The following is a 21,559-nucleotide window of genomic DNA, read 5'->3' on the forward strand; positions in this document are numbered from 1 at the left end:
CTTACTGCAGAGCTTGGAACCTGAGAGGCCAAGTGCTGAACTGGGAGGCAGAACAGCAAAATGGTTAAGATTCCAGATTTTACAGGTTTTGGGCAAATTACCTAACCTCAAAGGGTCTGCTTCCTCAGTGGTAAAGCAAGAGCAATAATAGTAGCTACTTTGTGGGATTAAGAGTTTGTACATGTAAAACATTTAGAACAGTACCTGGCACCAAGAAAGCAGAGACATCCTACAAATTCTTTGAATGAATTTATCATTTCAAAAGTAAATATCAGGTGTATCCTAGCAATTCCACTGCTGGGTATACACCAAACAGAAACCAATGTTTCCATCCAGCAAAAAGCATCTACAAGAATGTTGTATATTCATATAACTGCAATACTATGCAACGAAAATGAACAAATTACTGCCACACTCATGGATGAATCATATAATGTTGAACAAAAGAAAACAAATGAATTCATACCATGTGAATCTATTTTATATGACGTTCAAAAATGGACAAAAGTAGTAATCTATGGTGATACAGGTTAGAATAACGGTTACTGTGGCAGGATGGTATTGATTTTCTGGAGGCTTCCAAGGTGCTGGAAATTTTCTGTATCTTGATATGGGTGTATTCATGTGTAAAATTAAGTGGTACATTTAAGATTTATAAATTTCTCATTTGTAAATTATACATCAATAAGCACAAATTATTTTTTTAATGAACAAATAAGTAATCACTGTGGGGGGAAAATTAGTATTTTGTTGGGCATCCCAATCCTTATGTTACAGATTAGTGTTTATTATTGTTTGTTTTGTTTTAATTACACATGGGTGGCCACCATTATCTGTCAGTGCTTAAAGCCTCTAAAAAGTCTTATCTTGGTCAGGAAAAACCGTCACTAAATAGTAGATATTATTATGACTGTTTTTATTAGAAACAAAAACACTAAACTTGCCCTATAGACCTTGCACCTTGCAAAGCTTTTACTTATTTTTGGCAACAGGAATAATAATGATGTCAGCCCTCTCTTCATACATCATTTCACTCATCCATCCAATACGTTTTATTGAACACCCAAGTATGCCAACACTGAGCTTGGCATAACACATCTAGAATGTAGTGAATACAATCTCTCTGCCTAGATCTCTTTCCACATGGTTAGTTCCTTCTAGTCATGCCAATCTCTGTGTAAATGTCCCCTACACAGCAAAGCCGCCTCACCACAGCCTCTCACCATACCTGACCACTGTCACTAGATTATCAAGTTGCAAGTCTGACCAAAAACAAATCTATCAATTCCATCTCTTTAACAGCGTTCTAATCGATTTACTTCTCTCTAGCCCATCTCCTGCTTTCACATTATTTCACCAGACTACTACTGCCAAAGGTGAACTCCTCTCTGCTTCCACTCTTCCAATTTCTCTAATACATTCTTCACATACTAGCCAAAGTGATCATCCAATAGAAAATCTGATTCTTTTCTCACCATATACTCTCCCCAGGTGATTTTACTCCTTTTACCCACTTCCCCTCCCACCCATCCCCGATGATCTCAGTTGTCTTCAATAACTCCTACTTCAAATACACTTCTGAGGTGCTAAAATGAGTAGACAAACGCTTTATGAGAAATAGGACATAATACCAGCATGGACCAGGGAGCTGTGTCCTACACAACTAGACTGAAAAACAACAACTTGAACCAGAGTGTGGGAGGGCGAGGTGGAAGAAAGGGAGGGGGGAATCAAATTTTAAAAAAAGGAACTTGCTCACATGATTATAGAGGCTGACAAGTCCCTAGTTCTGTAGGGTGAATCAACAAGCTGGAACCCAGGAAAGATGATGGTGTAGTTCCAGTAGAGTCAAAAGCCTGAGAACCAATGCTGTAGTTCCAGTCCGAAGGCTGGCAGGCTGGAGACCCAGGAAGCGCCAATGTTTCAGTTCAAGTCTGAAGGCAGGAAAAAAGCCAATGTCTCAATACAAAGTCGAACAGGCAGGAAAGAACTCTCTTGGGGATGGTCAGCCCTTTTGTCCTATTGAGGCCTTCACCTGATTGGATGAGGCCCACCCACATTAGGAAGGGCAATCTGCTTTACACAGTCTGTCCCTTAAATGTTAATCTCATCCAAAACACCCTCACAGAAACACCCAGCATAATGTTTCACCAAATATCTGGGCACCCTGTAGCCCAGCCAAGTTGATACATAAAATTAACCATCACAGGTAGGTAGAGAGGTAGAGGTAAATGGGCTTTATCTCTGACACTCAAATAGTTCAGAAAAGAAAGAAAGAGTGAGGGAGAGAGCGCAAGTGTGGTAAAATGTTAACATCTGGGTATCAGGGTGAAAGATATACTACTGTAAACCCCTTGAGGACAGGGTCTGCTTTATTCCTCAGCCTGCAGGACTGACCTGGCGCACAACAATTATATTCAATATATGGAACAGACTTCCATTTTCTTGTATGTAAAATGAACGAGCTGGGCTAGATGACCTACAAGATTTATTGGCAGTAAACTGTATCGAATTATCCCAATCCCAACTGCGCAAGTATTCTCGGTTTTTGTTTGTGCGTCTGCGTGGTTTTCTTGCGTGTTGCATTCCTCTGCTTCCGAAACGACCTCACGAATCGGGAGACTCGAAGACTACAATTCCCGTGAGCCCTCAGGGCATCACGTAGCGCCTGTCCAGTCTACTGTCGCGTAAAAGGACTCCATTTCCCAGCGTGCCTCAGGACGCGAGGACAGCATTTTGCCGAGAACGTCAGGAATCGCGTCCCTGAGCGGGAACTGCGGTAGCCAAGGCTGAGCCGAAGGTAGAAAAGGGCCATCCTGGGGTTCAGAGGGGACGTTGGCCCAACCAAATGCCCGGAGTTGCATGCGTCCTGCACATACCTCCTTTTGCAACCTCCAGCGCATTTCGTGGGAGTCCCCTTAACGAACATGCCTCGCGCGCGGGCCCTTGCTAATCCCTAGTCACCCATACGCTGCCGGCGGCAGGACGCCAAATTTCCCCAACGTCACACAGAGGAAAGGGGCGGGGTCTCGGGTCTGGCTGGCTGGCGTCTAGTCTCGCTCCCTGCGGCAGCCGTGTGGACGTTGGCGGGTTGGGGTGCGGGTTGAGGTGGGAGGGCTGTGAGATTGGGCTCTCGGCAGGCAGGAGGCCCTGGCCCTTACTGCTTTGGTCCTTGTCTCTGCGGTAGCCGATGCTGAGTGGACAGCTGGTCAGGCGCCTGTTCTCCATGGCCGGCCGCGTCTGTCTGTCCCGGGGCAGCGCGGGATCGGGGACCATCGGTCCTGTTGAGGCCGCCATTCGCATGAAGTTGGAGCAGGCTCTGAACCCCGAGGTGCTGGAGCTGCGTAACGAGAGTGGAGGCCACGCGGTCCCACCAGGCAGCGAGACGCATTTCCGTGTGGCGGTGGTGAGCTCTCGCTTCGAGGGTCTGAGCCCCCTGCAGCGGCACCGGCTGGTCCACGCTGCGCTGTCGGAAGAGCTAGCCGGGCCCGTCCACGCGCTGGCCATACAGGCGCGGACCCCAGCCCAGTGGCGGGAGAACCCGCAACTGGACGCGAGCCCCCCCTGCTTAGGTGGGAGCAAGAAAACTCGAGGAACCCCCTGAACCCAAAAGAAATGAGCAAGGGCCAGGATCTGAATGGGTTGGGTGAGAGTCAACTACTGGGGCCTTCTTCCCTTCCTTACAGTCGGGTATCGGTAAGGGATGAGGACTGGGGCCCCATTCAACCTGCACATACATTTATTTCTCTGGAGATAGCAACTCATTTCAGATCAAAGCTAACCCAAGGAAAGAGAATCACTCCTGCTCTTGCCCTTGACTATTCAGGAAAAGTTGCCCAGTTATTTCATGTTAAGTTGTGACTAAGGACCACCAGATCTGACGAGCTGAAAATAATCCTGTACATTAAAAAATAAATTATCATTTGAGGTGCATCGCTGTGTTATTCATGACCTGTTGAATCAGTGCCACAGACGTTTGTGGGAGAAGAAAGATACCGGTAGCCTGGGGTAGTCAAGAAGGGCTTCATGGGGGAAGTGACCTAGTTGGATCTTTAAAGGAAAGCACAGAATTAAACCAGAAAGGAGAAGAAAGGTGTTGTAGGCAAGAAGAGCCCCCACAAAAACATAGAAACTAGACTGGGCAAGACAGAAGTTGTAGACACATTCGAATTTCATACTGGGGGAATGTTTGGCTTCTAACAGCCTGTCCATTTCCAAAAGGATTTGCATTTGTAAGAAAGATCTTTGAGGATAAAACACTAACGCAGTGAAAAGACGATAACCTAGAAAATGAGTATAGAAGACGGAGATAACTTTATATAGCCCCTTTTTCTTCTGAGCCTTCCAAATATTAAGTAATATTTCTGAGGAGAGCTCAACTAATGTCTAGATAAGGAAATTTCTGATGACCTCAATGTGGAAATGGAACTTAGATACTAAAAAAGCTTGATGAACATGTATCTTGACCATTTCTGGTCAAAGAGCTGAGACAGCATCTGGTTGGGCAGCAGGGAGTCATTGAAGAGTTTTGAGGAGGGGCATGCCAAAGAGCATTGTGGGGCAGATTGATCTGGCAGTGATGTGGAAGTGGGTTAGCATAGGAGATTGGAGGCACAGAGAGCAACCAAGAGTGAAGGTGGAACCCTGACTTGGAGATCAGCTGTGGGATTGGAAAGGAAGGAGTGGATCTGAGAGCTGCCATAAAAAGTCGGAAAGTGGCTTGATTAGAACAGAAATGGACTAGAGTAAGAGAGGAGTCGAGGGTAACCCCTAAGTAGTGGTTTTCAGATTTCCTTACAGGTAAGAATGCACAAAGGAGCTTGTTTAAAATGTGGATTCTATGTCCCCTCTTCCAAAACCAGGATTCTGATTCTGAGTCCTAGAATGGAATCTGGAATCTGTATCTTTAAGACACACAAGAAGATTTTGGAGGAAATTGGTCCTATTCTCAAGAACTTGAAGGTGACTCCAACTTTTTGTTTTCGTTTGGGGGGGGTGTTAAATCTTTTTAAATTTATTTTTGTTAATTTTATTTTATTGTGGTAAGAACCCTTCAAATGAGATAACTTCCTAACAAATTTTAAGTGTACCTTACATTATTACATACAATGCCATACAAAAGATCTCTAGAGCTTATTCATCTTGTTTCAACTGAATCTTTCCGGCCATTGATTATTAACTCTCCATTTCCTTTTCCCCCCAGCCTCTGGCAACCACCATTCCACTCTTTGATTACATGAATTTGACTATTTTAGATAACTCATATAAGTGGCATCAATGCAGTATTTGTCTTTCTCTGACTGCCTTATTTGACTTAGCATAATATCCTCGTGGTTCATCCATATTGTCACATATTGCAGAATTTCCTTTTCTAAGGCTGAATAGTATTCCAGTATATGTATGTAACACATTTTCTTTATCCATACCTCTGTCAATGGACATTGAGCTTGTTTCCATATCGTTGCTACAGTGAACATGGAGGTGCTACTGTCTCTCCAAGATCCTGATTTCAATTCTTTTGGTTAAGTACCCAGAAGTGGGATTGCTAGATCATACAGTTGTTCTATTTTTAATTTTTGAGGAACTTCCATATTCTTTTCCATAGCAGCCACACCATTTTGCATCCCCACCAACAATATGCAAGGATTCCAATTTCTCCACATTTCTGCCAACACTTTTTGTCATTTGGGGATCTTTTTGGCTATTAATCTGATAGGTATGAGGCGATATGGTTTTGATTTGCATTTCCCTAATGATTAGTGATGTTGAACATTTTTTCATATACCTGTTGGCTGTTGCAATCTTCAGCCCATTTTTAAAATCAGGTTATTAGGTTTTTTGCTATTACGTTCTAGGATATTACCCCAAGTCTTCAAATCTGGGAGACTGAGAGGGCCCTCCATCTGGAGAAGTGGAAAGGTTACAATACAGAGGCCAGTTAAGAAAGTAAGTGTGATACCTCATGTTATTCTGGCCTTTATTTTGCAAAGGAGTTGTTTTTCCATCTCATCACCTTCTCCTCTCAGCAGGCAGAACAGAGTTGGGTGTAGGTGAAGAGGCAAAGAAGCAGACAGCCATTTTGGATTTTAAGGATTTGTTTCCTGTTTATTTTTCATCAATATTTTTCATTTCATTTTTCACATCAACAGAGTTGGGTTTAGGGTTCCCCAGGAGAGCAAGGGAGATGGATGGTCCCTCCAGGGGTGCAGGGGAGGGGCTGCGTCCAGCAAGTGAAGGGTGAGGGAAGGGCACACACATACACGGGGCACTGGAGGAGAAGGCAGTCCTTTGAGCAGACACCAAGGAGTTAAACAGTCACCACCTGGTTCAGTGTTACAAAATGGAGGGAGTGACCATAGGCTGGCGGCACCAGACGCAGCAGGAGGAAGGTGAATTTGGATTTTCTTTTTTTGTTGTTTTCACTTTTTTCCTTTTAATTTTTAACATTTTTACAAACAGCTAAAAACTACAACACATCACAGCTACGGTTGGGGGGAGGGGGACACCAAAGAAAGCAGCCATACGGATAGTGTGGGACAGGGGCAGCTTAACCTACAGGGGCTATTGTGTGGAAAGGGTGAGATGGGGCAACTGAGGCTCTGGTCCCTGCACTGGGGCCCCTGGCTTACTACCCAACCTCTTTCCGCTCTGGTTGCTGGGAGGGCCCCTGCCCCAGCTCCTTGTGCTTTTGGATCTGCTGGTTTGACCATATGCCTGGTTTCTTTCCCTCCCCTGCCCCCCTGCCTGTGAGGGGACAGGCTGACAGGCTGGGGCTGTGAGAGCAGCTGTGCTGTTACTGTCTGTGCTATAGTGGGTGGAGCCTCTCCAGAGGAGGCCTGTGTTTCTTGAGAGGAGGGGAGGTCCCCTCAGATCTCACTAGACTGTGGGACTCTTACCCCAGCCTGGCCTAGGGCTCCTCCCTCCCAGGCCTGGCACAGAAACAAGATTGGCGGGGGAGGGGGTACCATGGAAGGCAGGGTTGTGTGTGTGTCCATTGACATTACCCTTAGCTTGTATTTTAGGACACTATAGTGACACCCCTGCCCATGGCACATACACACACATACATAAGGATACACACATAGTCACACACACACAGTCCTGCTGAGTGCCTCAGAACTTAATATAGAAATAATTAAGAATCAGAAAGCTAATTCCATAAAATTCAGGCCTCTTAAGCCCAAATGAAGGGGAAGTGGAGGCCAGGGGGCTGGGGTTTATTGCTGCTCCCCCAGCATCCAACAGGAGGTGTGAGAGGGCACACCTTCCTCTCTAAGGTAAAGTTCTTTTGGTCCATGGTCTACACCAAGCCCCAGCCCCCAGTATAACCACAAGCTCATGGTTTCACCAGGGCCTAGGCAGAGGGAAAGAGGGGGAGGCAGGAAACATGTTCTGGCGCCCCTGGGGCCGGGAAGAGCAAGGGCCCATCACTAACACTGGGAGAGAAGGGTGGGGCCAAGCCTTCTCTTGTGCAAAGTCGAGGGTGGTAGGAGGTGGGGAGTAGAGCTGCATCCCAAAACTGGGATGATGGAGCTTTCCCTGTCGTCCCTGCCCACAGGGTCACATACATGTGCGTACACACACACACACACACACACACACACACACACACACAGCTAAGACACCAAACACAGGTGGGAGTGAGGGCTCGGGGGGCCAGGATGGCAGGGCAGGGAGAAGGGAGAAGGAGTTGTTGGTCTCACAGTGTGCCTGCCACCCCGAAGCCCCAGAGACCCCCTCACTGCAGCACCTGCCCCCGGGTCTCGGGCAGCTTCAGGGCCAGAGAGCTCCCGAGGGCAAGGGCAGCTGAGGCAAAGAGGATGGGAGCAGCCTTGGTGATACCCACAAAGGACGTGAAGATGCTGATCCCCAGCACCGCTGCCAGCTTACACAGGGCATTCAGGAAGCCGAAGGCTGTGGTCCTGTTCAGGGGTCCCCCAGTGCAGCACGGGTGGAGCAGGCAAGGTGGGAAACAAAGAAAGAGGCATGGGAGGGTTTGTGGGGGAAGGGCGGGTATGGGGAAGTGAAGGAGAGATGGCAGGCGGTGTCCAAGGGCAGGAAGGACAGAAGCCAGAGAGGGGAGGGACGCACATCAGGGAATGTAGATAAATTGGGAGGCCAGGGGGAAAGGAGACCGAAAGATTAACAGTTAAGACTTCAAGGAGTGAATACAGAAGCTACCAGCTCTTAGAGGAGAAACTCAACAGGAATGTGTATCCTTTTACCCCTAAAGATGTTTTAACCACTCAGCCCCCCCCTTCCTCACCCCACTTCTCCCCTAACCTCTAGACCCTCAACCTGCTGCCGTGCCCCCCACCAAACTCCAACTACCTCTTGTCCGAGGGGTAGAGTTCGACAGTCAACACGTCCAGCGCGTTCCAGGATGCAATGCTGACCCCTCCAAAAAGGCAGAGCAGAGCGATCATGGCTGATTCACTGTTCCCAAAAGACAGGAAGAAGCAGGAGACACAGGACATCACGCTGGAGCCAGCTGGAGCCAGGAAAGGAGAGAGCGACATAAGCCTGTCTGCAAAGGAACCATCCACCACCCACCCTGTCCCATCAACTGGCGTTGAGGGCAGCCCAGAATGAGACTCTTTTTCCCAAGATACCCAAAAGGACAGCTTTTCACTCATCCCCAGCCTCCCTTATAATTTTTTTCTGATTAATAATGTCACTTCCAACCACTTCTTTAACGCCAGCTATGGGCCAGTCAACTGGGTGCTTTACGTGCATTGATCTAATACGGCAACCCTATGAGGCACCCCCATTTTCCAGGTGAGACAGCTGAAAGAACTTGCCCCATACCCTGAAAGCCTGTGCCGTGAACCACTTACTATCCCACCTACCTCCTTTACCCCCCAGAGAAGCTTCTGGACCAGGCCCCTCCCCTTCCTGCTGCCACCCCCTAAGCAGAAGACATGAGAGAGAAGCTTCTCTGGCTAAGCTCTTCTACAGACTGAGGTGAGAAGCCTCTGACAGTCCCCTGCGCTGGCCCCCTAATCAGTTGCGACGCGACAGCCTGGCCTCGCCTGCTTACCAAGCATCCGGAGCCTGCCAATCTTGTCCATGAGCAGGGCAGACACGATATTCCCGGGAAGCACAGCCAGCGTCCCCAGGAAGCTGACGAAGTACACCATGTAGGCACCCTCGCCTGTCCCTGTCACGTCTAGTGGGCAGCCCTCCTTGTTGTGCAGGAACGTGCTGTTCACCAGACGGCTGTTCACAAACTTGTACTCAAACAGGTCTGGGGTGGAGGCCAAGACAGGCGGGCAGTCATGTCAACTGACAGAGGGCGGTGGTACTGCTTACGGCTCGGGTTCTGCCTTTGCCGGGTTTAGCAGTGGGGACTCAGAATGGTTCAGGACACTCATTGCAAAACGTCAAATAACATCACCATACGAGCTAGAAATCTTTACAGTAGAAAATATCGGTAGTCTATCAAACGAAACAGTGCGACTGGTTGTTTCCAAGTTTTCTCATGAATAGTCTGCATCCTGTTCTTTTTTTTCCCCCCTCCCTGTTGACCACAAGCAGCAGCAGGGCCATGGTTTAGGAAAAATCACTGAAAAAAATATTTAAAATCCTTGAAATGTCCTGTCCATTCTTTTTTCCTGCGAGGTGGGAGAAACTCACCCAGGATGCCATTTAGAGGTGAGAAACCCCCTCTAATGCCAGCATTTCTGTGCATGGAGTCTGAGAATCACTGTTAAAGAAGTGGATTCATGCAACAATTCCCAACCTTTTCCCTACCAAATATTCCTTTTATTATTTTCCCTAAGGACCCTTTTTGAATGACTTTTGCCCTCTTGAAAAGTGCATTAATACCACTGCAGTGAGTTGTTTTAATTCCAGGCAAAGAAACTTGATATTTTTGTCAGATATTCTGTCAATTTCAATTTCCATTACATTGTGGAATTACTGGTGGGAACTAGAGGCCCCCACACCGCCTTCCTCCACGGCTCCCGAGAGCTCCACATGGGAGCCCTGAGCCAGGGACCCCTCCTCACCGTCCACCCGACCCTTTGGTCTGACCGCCAGCGGCCACGCCCCCCTCTCTTACCCGTGTTGTAGAATACAGTGTTGATGAATGTACAGTTGCGGAAAAACGTGTTGCTGGATGTGACGTCCTCGAAATAACACTCCTCAAACAGGGAGTCCTCAAAGGACACCGACTTCAGGCGCAGCCCGATGAACCTGGAAGGAAGGCCAGGATGACCACAGGGGCTCCCCATTATCCTCACCCCCTCCTCCAAGGCCCTGCCCTTCATGAGGTCACAAGACGCTGTGGCACTGAGCAGGGACCACAGGTCCTTGCCCCAAAGTACCTCGTCTCAAAGCTCCCAGACTCATAAAAGAGACACGGGTCAAAGGGATGGGAGGGGAGGAGCATAAAGGGCCCCGCATACTTGTCATTGAAGTACTGTCCCCCTCGATGGATCTGATTCTCCAGGGTGAAGTTAAAAGTCACGTGCTCCACACGCTCCCCGGGGAACACTTTGGTGCGGGCTGCATAGTCCACCGCCTGGAGATGGCGGATCGTGTCGGGAAACCAGACAGTCAGGCCATAGTAGCTGAGGAATCAAGGGTGAGGGAATCAGACAGGGCTCAGGGACTGGCCCCAGGCGGTGCAGAGTGAGGGGGAGCTTGCAGATCAGCCCATGTGGGGACCTTGCTCACGTCTCCAGCCTCGTCCCTCACCAGTTGGTGTGGTCCTTCGAACCCTTCCACCGTACTCTTTTATGTATCCCCCAGGCATTTGCTCTTCCCTCTGCTAAAACGCTTCCCCGATCCCACCCTCAGCCTGACACCCATCCATCCTCCAGGACTCAGATCCCCACCCCACTCCACATCTGGGCTGGGAAGCCCCGTCCTGTGCTCCTGGAGCACTTTGTCCTTCCCCCACGCGGCACTCATCACGCTGCTTTACAGCTGGTTTTGTCTAACTCCCTGGCTAAGATGGAAACTCCCTGAGGACTGGGGCCACATCTCTTTTAGCCCAGCACAGTGCCTGGCACACAAGAGAAGCTTAATACTGCTCAGCTTGTAATACAAGCTTGTTGGATTAATGAATGGAGCAGAGAAGCAGGGTGCAGGATCGAAGGGGGTCTGGACAGCACCTTCCCTCATGATCCGCCCCCTTCGTTTCCATTTTCTCCATCTCTCTCCCAACCCACACCATCACGTCCACCACATACCACCCACCCCACCCACCTCCTCACCTGAACGACATGGTAAACCACACACCCATCATCATCAGAGTGATGCGTCGATATTCTGGACCAAAACAGGAGAGGAAATTGCCCCAAACCTAGGCGGAACAGAACAGTCAGACAGTGGCTGCACTGACTTCTAGCAGCCCCAGCTCCCCATGTTTCTGCCTTACCACCTCCCTGCAATTCAGCCACCACCCCACACACAGGCTCGAGCCCTGCGTTCCTGTCCACCTCTCCCCGTCCCTTCTCTCTCCCCACCATCCAATCCACCATTACCTGCCCTCCCAGGCTAAGGGTTCGGACACCCCAGCGCTGGTACCAGGTCCCCGTGTCTGACTGGATCTCAATCAACTCATCCTCCTGATGGATCGTCTTAATGTGGGTTACCTGTGGCCAAGAGAAGGGGTGAGCAGTCACTTAGTCTGTATCTCCACCCCCTTCCAGGTGCGTCAGTGTCTCCTGCAGCAGCAAAATGGGAGGCCGGGGTGGAGAGGGTGCCCTGAGAGATGTCGCTGAGGCAAGTGTGGCTGGAGACGCCTAGGAAGGTGGGGGGTTATCCAGAGAGGGGCCAGGAGGGGGTGGGGGTGCAGCAGCTTGCAGGACTGAGGCGGGAAGGGTGGTGGCTTACTGAGAAGACTCGCTCAGGATGCCCCTTGGCTCGCATGTTGGTGTCATGAACCTGCTTCAGTACCATCCAGGCCTCATCGTGCTTCCCATTCTAGAGCCACAGACAGAACCCCCACATCCAGATGAGCCCTTCCCCGGCCCCGGATTGTAGACCCCCGACCTCCAACCTGGAGTCGCAGAACACAAAAGGGCTCCCACCCCCACCGCTGACCTATGGGCACACCCATCACCCACTTTGAAAGAGCCCTAACTGGGGCCACAGCAAAATATAATCAGACTTGGGCAAGAGTGGGGGGAGTCCCAGAGATTAGGTCCATAGGTCCTAGGGATTCCCCTGGTACACTGGAAAGACAAAAATAAAACCAAGGCAAATGATGGTGGTGAGCTAGTGTGTAGTCAGAGAAGGGGCAGGCTCTTAGCCCGGCTGGACTAAGATATAGTTGCATGGGGAAGTGGGAGAATAGAACCTTCTCTGGGGCTGTAAAGTCAGGGCCAGGGCCCCCGCCTGTAAAATTTTAAGCCACCCATGGTTGAGCAGGTCCCCTGGTTTCTCCGCCCGCAAAACCTTTCTGGAGATTCATTTCAAACAAAGGAAATAAGATAAAGTCCCACAGAGAATGGACCCTGCCAGGAAGGAAGGCAGCCATATAGGATCCAACCCAACCCACAGCGGTGTTTGAACACAGGAGCCCCTGCTGCCCTCCCGCAGCCCAGCCCCGGCCTCAGCCCCGTCACCTCCAGGAAGAAGCGGGGACTCTCAGGCTGTGTGGTCAGAGCCCCGATGGCAAACACAGAAGGAAAGGCGCAGACGAGGACAAAGACCCTCCAGCTGTGAAACTGGTAAGCAGACCCCATCTGAAAGCTCCACCCTGTCAGGGGACAGTCACAAAGTCAGCAGAGAGGCCCCTGCCTGGGGTATCCCACCACAGGGAGCACAGGACAGCCTGGGGGGCACTCCCTGGGGGCTGCTCACCGTAGTGGGGGATGATGGCCCAGGCCATAGCAGCTGCATACACCCCACCAATCATCCAGAACATGCAGAGCCAGCTCAGGTGCTCCCCACGTTTCTCCTGGGCTAGGAACTCCGAGAAATAGGAGAAGACAATGGGGATGGATCCTCCAATCCTAGAGGGTGTACAAGAATTCAGCATTGGAAAACAGCCATATTCCCGATCCCCTGCCCCATTGCTCAGGGTCCCCAAATCCCTTTCCTCTTCCAGACCTTTGTAAAGACTCCTTCTCACACTTAGTGCCCTACCAGCTCGCCACCAGCCAGCCATCAGGCGCCCATCCTTGGAACCCTGGGAACCAGCCAGACGGGCCTCAGGGAAAAGGAAGGAGCAAACACTGAATCAGGGAGGGAAGATAATTACAGAAAAAGGGAAAACTGGCCCCAGAAAGGACCGGAGAAGAGTCTGAGGGCAGGTATATGGCAGCAGGCCAGAAAAGAGCTTGGAGACAAGGAGAGAGTACATTCAGGTAGAAGTAAAGCAAAGGGGCACGGGGTCAAGGCTTCAGAGTTCGGGCAGCTGTGGGTATTAGCAAGGTCTGCTGTCAAATGCAGGAAATACGTAGACTCTGGGAAGGGGTAACTCGAGGGTCCACAGGTGCCCAGAGGTGAGGCTGAGACCCACCAGGCCCCTTCACGGAGCCAGGCTCAGAATGGAACTAAAGGGAGGGGTGAACCGGTCACGGAATGGCATTCTGGAAAGGCAGCAGACAGGTCCTGGACAGGGAGAAGCTGGCCTGAAGACGGTGGGAGCAGCAAGGATGCGTTCCGCTTGTACATACTTGGAAGTGCATTTGGTGCGCCTGGCACTGTGCAGGGGCCTAGAGACGTGACAGTGACCAAGGCACAGGCCTGCCCTCCAGGGCCTTAGGACGCGGACACTCACCCGACCCCAGAAAGGAGGCGGCAGAAGAGGAAAGTGCCGTAACCCTGGACGAAAGATGAGAAAAAGGCGAAGACGCTGTTGACCGAGAGCGAGATGAGCAGACACTGTCTCCGACCCAGCCGGTCAGCCAGCCCTCCCCAGAGGAAGGCCCCCACCATCATGCCCAGGTACACAATGAGACCTGGGAGGAGGAAAAGAAGCAGAGGGGATGAGCAGACACGCTTCAGTTCTCCCACTCGCCGAACATCAGCTGAGCTGAAAATGCAGCAGATGAATCAAGGATCTGAAGGACTTCTAGAAGCTCAGTCTACCTCCAGATGAGAGCCAGTGAGAGAAGCTGAATCGTGTGAGCAAAGATGGAAGGTCATCTCTGCAGGTTGGGGGTTCAAAGGCGGGAATACAGATATGAGAGAACCCCAGAATTCTCGCTTTCTCTCCCTCTCAATTTTCACTCTCTGGCTGGCTGCCACACACAACACTCCCACTTCTGGCTTGCCTGGAATGAGGAATGGATCTGTCTAGATTCCCAGAGCCTCGTGGGGTCCCTGCCCCCTCCCTGCCTTGATACCAGGAGGTGTCTCATGTTCCCCAGGAAACAGCTCCAGTTCTTCACGCCTCCAGGAAATCCTCCCCACAAAATCCATCCTTCACTCCTTGCAGCTCCAGTATTCCTGGTCATAAACTTTCCTGTTTCTTCTTTCATAAATTCAGAGTTGGAATTAATCTTGAAAATCATCTACTCCAAACTGCATTTTGCCCATGCCCAAGGCCAAGCCCCAGGGAAAGAGGACCTGCCCAAATCATGACAACTTGGTGGCAGAGCAAGACTGAGATCCCTTCTGAGGGAGTCTAGGGGTTTTGTCCCTCAGGGTCCCCATCAGGAAGGGCCATCGGAGACCACTCGCTGGCTCCTGACTACTCCCAAGGCTGATCAAGAGCCAGTGTGCCCAGCTTCTCTGGCAGAAAGCGGGCCCCGGATTCTTCCCCAATCCCTACCACCCCAAACCAACCCTCCCATTTAACCTAGGGAGCTGGGATACTGACTTCTTGTCGCCGCAATCAGGGAAAGGGAGCAGGAACACAAGAGGGAGGCTCTGAGGAAACATTAAATGGGGTCCCTCCCCCCACACAGCCACCTTCTGCAGACCACCACCCAACCACCAGCCAAGCCCCAGCCCAGCTGTCCTCTCCCGAGCCCCTCTTGCACAAACAACCTCACTGTGACCCAACCCCAAGAGGAGGGTGTGTGTAAGGGGACACAGCGCAGAGGAACCCTGAGCCCTCTGGAGACATCTTGAGGGCAGGGTCCTAGGGAGCCCCGCAGGGAGGGCAGGAGTTCTCAGGAGTTTGGGGCAGGACGGGGCTGAGTGCCTCCGAGGTGTCTTACCCAGCATGCCTTTGTTGGAGTCAGACAGGCACATATCCTTCTCGGCACTGGGCAGCACGAAGCCCACCACAAAGACCTCGACACCGTCAGCCATCAGCGCCAGACCAAGTACGAAGTAGAGCGTCCACTGAAAGCGGCCATGGCCACACTCCCGGAGGATGGCTTCATACTGCTGGGCCAGTTCTTCCCGTTCTTTCCTCCGCTGTGCCTCCCCCCGACCCCCAGGGGGGCTCTCCTCATCACCCAGGCCCCCCATCACTCCAGCCAGGGGGGCCCCGTCTGCCATCCCCTCGCCTTTGCCCACAGACTCTGCCCGGGGGATGCCCTGATATTCCCCCTCGTAGATCTCATCATCCTCGTCGTGGCCCTCGGTGGCGTCACTGGATGCGCCCCCTTCCTCCTCGTCCTGGGTGCCTTCCCCACGGTAATAGCCATCAGCAGGGGCAGGGAAGTCGTCGTCGTCGTCATCCTCCTCAAAGCGGGAGTAGGACCTTCGGGAATATTCGTCCTGGACTCTGTCCAGGCCCTTCACCACCTTCTTCGCTGCGTGCTTCTTGACTTCCTTGGCAATGTCTTTCGCCCCACGGATGAAAGCTGCCCGGTCTCTGAAGCCCTCTTCCATGATGGGGCTTTCGGGATGCTTCTCCGGAGCTCCCCCACTCCCTGCTCCTTCCGCAGCTTTTGCTCAAGGACCCGCGGCGGCAGAAAGACCCTTCCCGCAGTTACTTAGATGACATGCGTTCAAGTATCTTTGGGCACAGAACAGGAGAAAATAGGACTTGGCCAGGAGAAAGGAGGGAGAGGAGCTTCGGCCTACACCCCGTTCAGCTGGGCGCATAGGGAAGGGAGAGGGGGAGCAGAGGAACGGGAAAGGGCGGGGGAGCCAGCGTGGGGGTCGCTAAGCTGGGGAGCCAGGATAACTCAGGAGAGGCCACCTACTTCTCTTCCAGGCGCCTCTGGAGATCTAGAAAAAATAAGAGGGAGAAAAAGGAGGCTGTGAGGCCTAAGATGTAACGACAGCCAACCCAGAGCCCCTCAACCCAGAGGGCCCCCCCACCCTACCCCCGTGTCACGTGGTACAGAGATGGCCTCCTTGCTTCAAGGCCACACTCAGTAAAAAGAGATGACTGTTGGGGCCAACTGCGGGTCATTCAGTATAAACCCCTTACTTTGACCTTGGAGACTAGACGCATGGGATTTGCTCCCAAGTCACGGTCACCTACACAGAGCTCTTCTCCTGACGCCCCTTCCCCCACCTCAATATCAGTCCCCTTCCTTTACCACCAACCTGCGAAGAATAAAACAGGAACTAGGAGAAACCAGAATTCCCTACTCTAGTCTGGTCTGCGCCTCTTCCTGGGTGCAGCTGGGGGAGACTGTGTAAAAGGAGCAGTGCATCGTCCAACCTGTTGCCTTCAGTCCACTGAGGGTATCTGAAGGTGGCGCTTCCACAGTGCTCTCCTCAGGTCCCATGGTTATAGGCCTCCCAAGGAGGGGTCTTCTCCCAACATAGCTCGGTGGGCAAAAGCTCTGAACCAGTCAGGCTTGGGTTTGACGTCCTGCTTCCACACTTACTAGCTAAGTGACCACGGAACACCCCAAGCCTCGGTGCCTCTTACTAAAGAAGGGGAAAGTAAGGATTAAGTGACATAATGTGTCACTTAAGCTCCTTACCGTAGTACCTGGCACATAAAAAGTGATGAGGAAATATTAGTTATTGCTCTTTGTGGCGATAATGAGATGCCCTCTACTCCTTCACAAGACCCCAGAGTAAATGCCACTTCTGGGTGCTCTCTAGGTGAACAGCAGTAAAGGGGTACAAGCAAGGAGAGAGCTGGTCCAGTGCAAAGCACACAACAGTTATGCAACCGAAATTTAAATCCCAGCTCTGCTGTTAAGTTGGGGCAAAAGTAATTTCGGTTCTCGCAATTATTTTTAACCTTTTAAATCGCAATTACTTTTGCACCAATCTAATATTTCCCTACCAAGTGAGCTTGGGCAGGTTACTGAACTTCCCTAAGCCTCAGTGTCTTTGTATTTAAATTGGGGATAATAATCTCTCTTGCTCCAAGTCCACGTGAAGATTTAATCTCAGAGTACATACTCTATGAATTAGTTTCCTTCCTTCTTATTAGATTGACAAAATGTGAAAGAAGCGGGAAGCAACCAGGGAACGGCTAGCCATCAAACTTGGATGCTGTTATCCAGTATCCTCCCACAACAAGAGTTCCAAAGACCCGTCTGTCTGTCTGTGTTCAAACTGATTCCAGCCGCTGGGCCCACATGGTCTCCAGCCAGACAAATGAGGAAAGACTCAAAAAAACCAGACCTGGAACCTGAGGTCCCAGGAAAGAGGGTAGATCAAAAGCTGAGACAGAGGCGTGGCTGGCTGTCACTACTTGCCTTCAGGACATCACACATGGGCGCCCTTTCACGGGTAGGGGTGGGAATGGAGATGACTGATCACACACGTTTCCAACATGGAGGGCTCTAAGGTTTATAGTCACACCTCTTTCCTCCAGGGCCTCCCTTCCTAATCCCCCTCAGTCTTTCCTGCTCCTCCTCCAGGAGTCAAGGGAAAAGGAGTCCACAAATACCGCATTGCGTAGGAGGCTGGTGTAGAATGAAGGGGGCCTTGTGTCTCCCCCCAAAAAAAGACATCCTCCAGAGGGAGGCATAGGAGGACCCCCCCACTTCCTTCATAAAAGCAGAGGAAGCAGGACTAGATTCTCATCAGAGATCATTCCCCTAAAAATATCCAGCCTCCTTCTGCTCTTACCCATCCAAGGCCTGCATTAAATGTCACACACACACACACACACACACACACACACACACACATACACCCTGGGAGAAGGGGGTAAGTAATGCTATGTAGTTCAGACAGAAGCACTGGCAAGCAGAGCCTTAGCCCCTCAGGACAGATGTGAGCAGTGGACCACGATGACCAAAACCACTGACCCCTATGTCACCTTCTTTCCTTTGTGGACAGGGCCCAAACCATCCCCCACGAAAGAGAGGGAACTATGGAATCCTCTCACTGCGTGGCAATTTGCTGTCCTTTCTTTGCCAGCTAGGATCTCCCCCTCACCGGAAACCCTGAAGGAGGCAGAAGGATCCACCAGGAGCCAGACCCTATGTCTGTTAACACCCTGAGGGTACACGCAGGGTGGAGAAGGCCCCCAGAGCCACAGCAGGATGTGAAGTCTCAACAGCCAGCTCCCCCAAGGCCAACAAGCCCAGGAGGTCAGGAAGGAGAGAAAGAAGACAAATTCTTTGAGCTGGTGAGAAAGTGGTGCTATTTTTAGCCCCCAAAGCAGCACAGGGTGGCTAAGCCTGTGGGAGAGAAAGAAGACAGACGTGGAGGCAAAAGGAGACAAGATTCAGGGTTACACAGCCCTTTAAGGCTGACAGGGAAAATGTGCCCAGGAGATTCTCGGCAGAGGAGAGGAGTGGGCCACCCGGACTGCCGAGCAAATGCTGCCTTTCAGGACAACTCACTCGTCCCTGGATAAGAGGAGGGTCCAGAAGGCCCCTCCCCGCAATCGAAGCCCCTTCCTCTGGGACCCACCCAGACTCCCCAGCCCTCCCTAGCCCAGGAGACAAGGTCATTAAGAAGCAGCCACTTATCAAAACATCCACGGAGGAGGAGATGGGGGTATGAGGAGGGAGTAGGTGCTGGAGCACCCCTCTCGGTCCCAGCTGGGCGACTGAGCCTCAGCCCCCACCCCAGGACAGCCAGGGCTGCACCTCCCCTCCCTACATCCTACCCCAGGGTTAGGAAGATGGACCATCCACAGTTCTGAGGGGGGAAAAGGTGTCAACTGAGAACGCACGCGGAGAAATCCAGAGGGCAGAGGCAGCGACGCAGGAAGAGACCTCCACACGCGCAGGCTGAGACCGCCCCCACCAGCGGGGCGACCCCCGCCCCCATCCGCCTCCGCTCTGCTGTGAGGGATGCGCCCCTACGATCGACAGAGCGGATTCTCAGCGGCCCCCCTCACCCTTGGTCCTGCTGCTGGACAAGTGCCCATCATCTGTCAATACCCCTTCCCCCCACCACGGGGCAACGGCCTCCAGAGCCATCATCCGTGCCCCCAACCTTGGTGGTTTGGTGGTTTACCATTTCTATCTACCCAGCATTTCCACTCTTCACTCCCCTTCCCTCCCTCCTTCACCTGCCCTTCCAACACTGCCCCCGTCCAAGTCCAGGCGAGCACACTGAGGCAGCATCCATTCTCAGCCAAGGTCATTTATCATTCAAGGAGGGGGGTCCGCCAAGGTGAGGAGGGGATTGGAGTTTGAGTGAACCCTATTCCACCTAACGACCCCCGCACCCCGTCAATATCTGAGGAGGAGAGGAGGGTAGCAGGCACTTGGCTAAGGTAGAGAAAAACACCCCTCCTACACACACACACACACACACACACACACACACACACGCTCACTCGGCGACTAAAATAAATATTCATTCAAATCACCATCAATCCCCTCACCCCTAAAGCGGGGACCGTCACCCTCCCCACCAGCGAAGCATCGGAGGATAAAATGGCTGCAAGGCAAGGATGCCTCTGTCCCGGGCGGGGTGGAGGTGAGGGACTGAGAGAAGGGTCTCACCTGGGCTGGGTCCCCGGGGTAAGGGAGTCCCGGGTGGGGGCTGGGTCCCGGCCGCGGGGCTGGAGGCAGCGGCGACTGCTCCGGGTACCCGGGGAAGCGGCAATGCAGACCTGCCCCCCCCCCACGTTCCGAGCCCCGCCTCCCCCACCCCACCCCACCCCCAGCGCCGCTGAGCATCGGGAGAGACCATTGTTGGGGGGTGGGGAGGGCAAAAGGAAAAAGGAACGGGGAGGGACTCAGGGCACCAGGGAAAAATGATGCAGGGCCCGGGGGGTTGTCACAGGGACAGCTGGAGATGACACACAGCTCTTCCCAGCCCCTTCCTAGTAAAAGATGAAAGGAACTAAGGAAAGAGTGATCTCGGGAGACAAGTGAGAAGACAGAAAGGGAAGTGGTGAATGAGGCAGACCCCTCCTTAGCGCCCCAGTCCCAGGATGGCAGGACCCACATATTTTAGGGGCTCTGGCTGCCTTCAGAGCGCATCCCTTCCCCTTCTCCACTGCTCCCAGCCAAACTCCTCTCCCACAACCCTCTCCCAAGTCCGAGTGCTCAGACTCCAAGTTTCCCTGGCTATTTTAGAGAAAGCGGCATAACAAGGTGTGGTTTGTCTCCTGAGCTGCCAGAGGCAGAGACTCCTGGATCCCTGTCATCTCTTTCCAGAAACAGTCCAGATTGTTTATGTACCGTGCAGACCTCCCCACCCTCCATTCAGGTGGCTGCAGAGGTGAGCACTGGAGAAGCTGGGTTTTACAGGCCTGACCAACTGGACATCTCCGCATCGCTTGCTCCAACGACTCAAAAAAAGTGTCTCCTTCAATACTCTTCCCCACTTTCTGTTGACACACACACACACACACACACACACACACACACACACACACACACACTCTTCTGCTTCCACGTCAGGAAGGAGTGAATTGGTTTCAGTTCTTTCCTTTGCCTCTGTACCAATAACCTGAGCTCAGAGATCCATACCACTTGGTAACCATCTCTGCTGCAGGTATGAGGGGCTATGTAGTGTTTTGAGGATGTACCTACTGAATGCGTCTACCTATTCCAGGTAAGGCCTGAGGATATTCTGGACAGAGCACTGACCTGGGCTCTAACCTGGGTTCTCACATCTAACAAGCTGTGGGCTCTTGGTCAAGTTCTCTGCCTTTCTGAAGCTCAGTTTTCTCATCTGGAAAATGGGGGCTTGGACTACATGCTGCATCAGATCTAATAGTGTGTGATTCTGCTTTGCTAAATATGGAGGTTTCAGAATCCTGGGATGTGTCACATGGAGAGGACTGGTAGGCTGTTCCCAGAGGCCTCACAGGCGGCATTTTGCAGCACTGAATTTACAGCAGACAGGGATGTGGCCCTGGGTTTCTCAGCCTCCAAAGCTGTCTTGGAAATACTCTTTGTACCAACAAAGTTTACAATTTACTGAAATGTAAAGCCTTAATACATAAGCATTAATTCACCACGAGAAATTTAACTGTCACTCAGACTGAATGAAAACTCTGTATATCCAGCACATTCTCTCCCTTAAGCTAAATCAGAATGACAACGTCAATGTTTAAATGCACAATGGCATAAGGAGCAGGAGTATTTGCATCTTTAATGGCATCTGGCCATCCCAGGTAGGAGTCATGCCAATGGGTTCAGAAAACTCTTCTCGCCTACTCTTCCCCACGGCCCTCTCTGCTGCGGGCAGCCCTGCCAGTGCTCCGGCACTATGCTGTTGGCTTTCCAGGATGGGACTTTGAACAGCTGTGCCCATGTGGGTCTCAAGAACTCTCCCTTTACTAGGCTTTCATTGCTGACCCCTCTTC

General features: G+C 51.6%; 2 protein-coding genes and 1 long non-coding RNA gene across 4 annotated transcripts; 2 read left to right on the forward strand and 1 right to left on the reverse strand.

Annotated features, from left to right (window-relative positions):
* The first annotated feature begins 2,467 nt into the window (after positions 1-2,467).
* BOLA1 (bolA family member 1) lies at positions 2,468-3,922 on the forward strand. The gene is made up of 2 exons (XM_033092326.1): positions 2,468-2,800; positions 3,188-3,922. The coding sequence occupies exon 2, from the start codon at positions 3,191-3,193 to the stop codon at positions 3,602-3,604; it is 414 nt and encodes a 137-aa protein (XP_032948217.1). The 5' UTR covers positions 2,468-2,800; positions 3,188-3,190; the 3' UTR covers positions 3,605-3,922.
* Positions 3,923-4,610: 688 nt separating this feature from the next.
* On the forward strand, positions 4,611-8,412 carry LOC117014880 (uncharacterized). Its single transcript, XR_004421635.1, has 3 exons — positions 4,611-4,962; positions 5,856-5,946; positions 8,290-8,412. It is a non-coding gene; the product is annotated as an uncharacterized LOC117014880 (long non-coding RNA).
* Positions 6,086-19,883, reverse strand: SV2A (synaptic vesicle glycoprotein 2A). Of its 2 annotated transcripts, XM_033093154.1 has the most exons (14): positions 19,743-19,876; positions 16,065-16,089; positions 15,126-15,874; positions 13,739-13,919; positions 12,817-12,968; positions 12,579-12,712; positions 11,845-11,934; positions 11,493-11,603; positions 11,223-11,311; positions 10,410-10,574; positions 10,064-10,197; positions 9,041-9,247; positions 8,332-8,491; positions 6,406-7,922 (listed from the first exon to the last, which is right to left on the reverse strand). In XM_033093154.1, exons 3-14 carry the CDS (start codon positions 15,745-15,747, stop codon positions 7,739-7,741), a joined length of 2,229 nt encoding a protein of 742 aa, XP_032949045.1. In that variant the 5' UTR covers positions 15,748-15,874; positions 16,065-16,089; positions 19,743-19,876; the 3' UTR covers positions 6,406-7,738. The 2 variants fall into 2 exon arrangements, with proteins under 2 accessions (XP_032949046.1, XP_032949045.1); XM_033093155.1 differs by having other exon boundaries at positions 6,086-7,922; positions 15,126-16,089; positions 19,743-19,883.
* Positions 19,884-21,559: the final 1,676 nt, after the last annotated feature.

Source organism: Rhinolophus ferrumequinum, chromosome 22 (assembly GCF_004115265.2).
Source record: "Rhinolophus ferrumequinum isolate MPI-CBG mRhiFer1 chromosome 22, mRhiFer1_v1.p, whole genome shotgun sequence".
Lineage (NCBI taxonomy): Eukaryota > Metazoa > Chordata > Mammalia > Chiroptera > Rhinolophidae > Rhinolophus > Rhinolophus ferrumequinum.

Bases quoted from the DNA above. Each gene is read 5' to 3' on its own strand.
- BOLA1 (XM_033092326.1), top strand. From the start codon at position 3,191: ATGCTGAGTGGACAGCTGGTCAGGCGCCTGTTCTCCATGGCCGGCCGC.
- SV2A (XM_033093155.1), bottom strand. From the start codon at position 15,747: ATGGAAGAGGGCTTCAGAGACCGGGCAGCTTTCATCCGTGGGGCGAAA. The intron at 11,604-11,844 runs GTAAGCCACCAC...TCTTGGCCACAG, and splicing joins ATCCTGAGCGAGTCTTCTCA to GTAACCCACATTAAGACGAT. The intron at 8,492-9,040 runs GTAAGCAGGCGA...TCCTGGCTCCAG, and splicing joins TGGCAGGCTCCGGATGCTTG to CTGGCTCCAGCGTGATGTCC.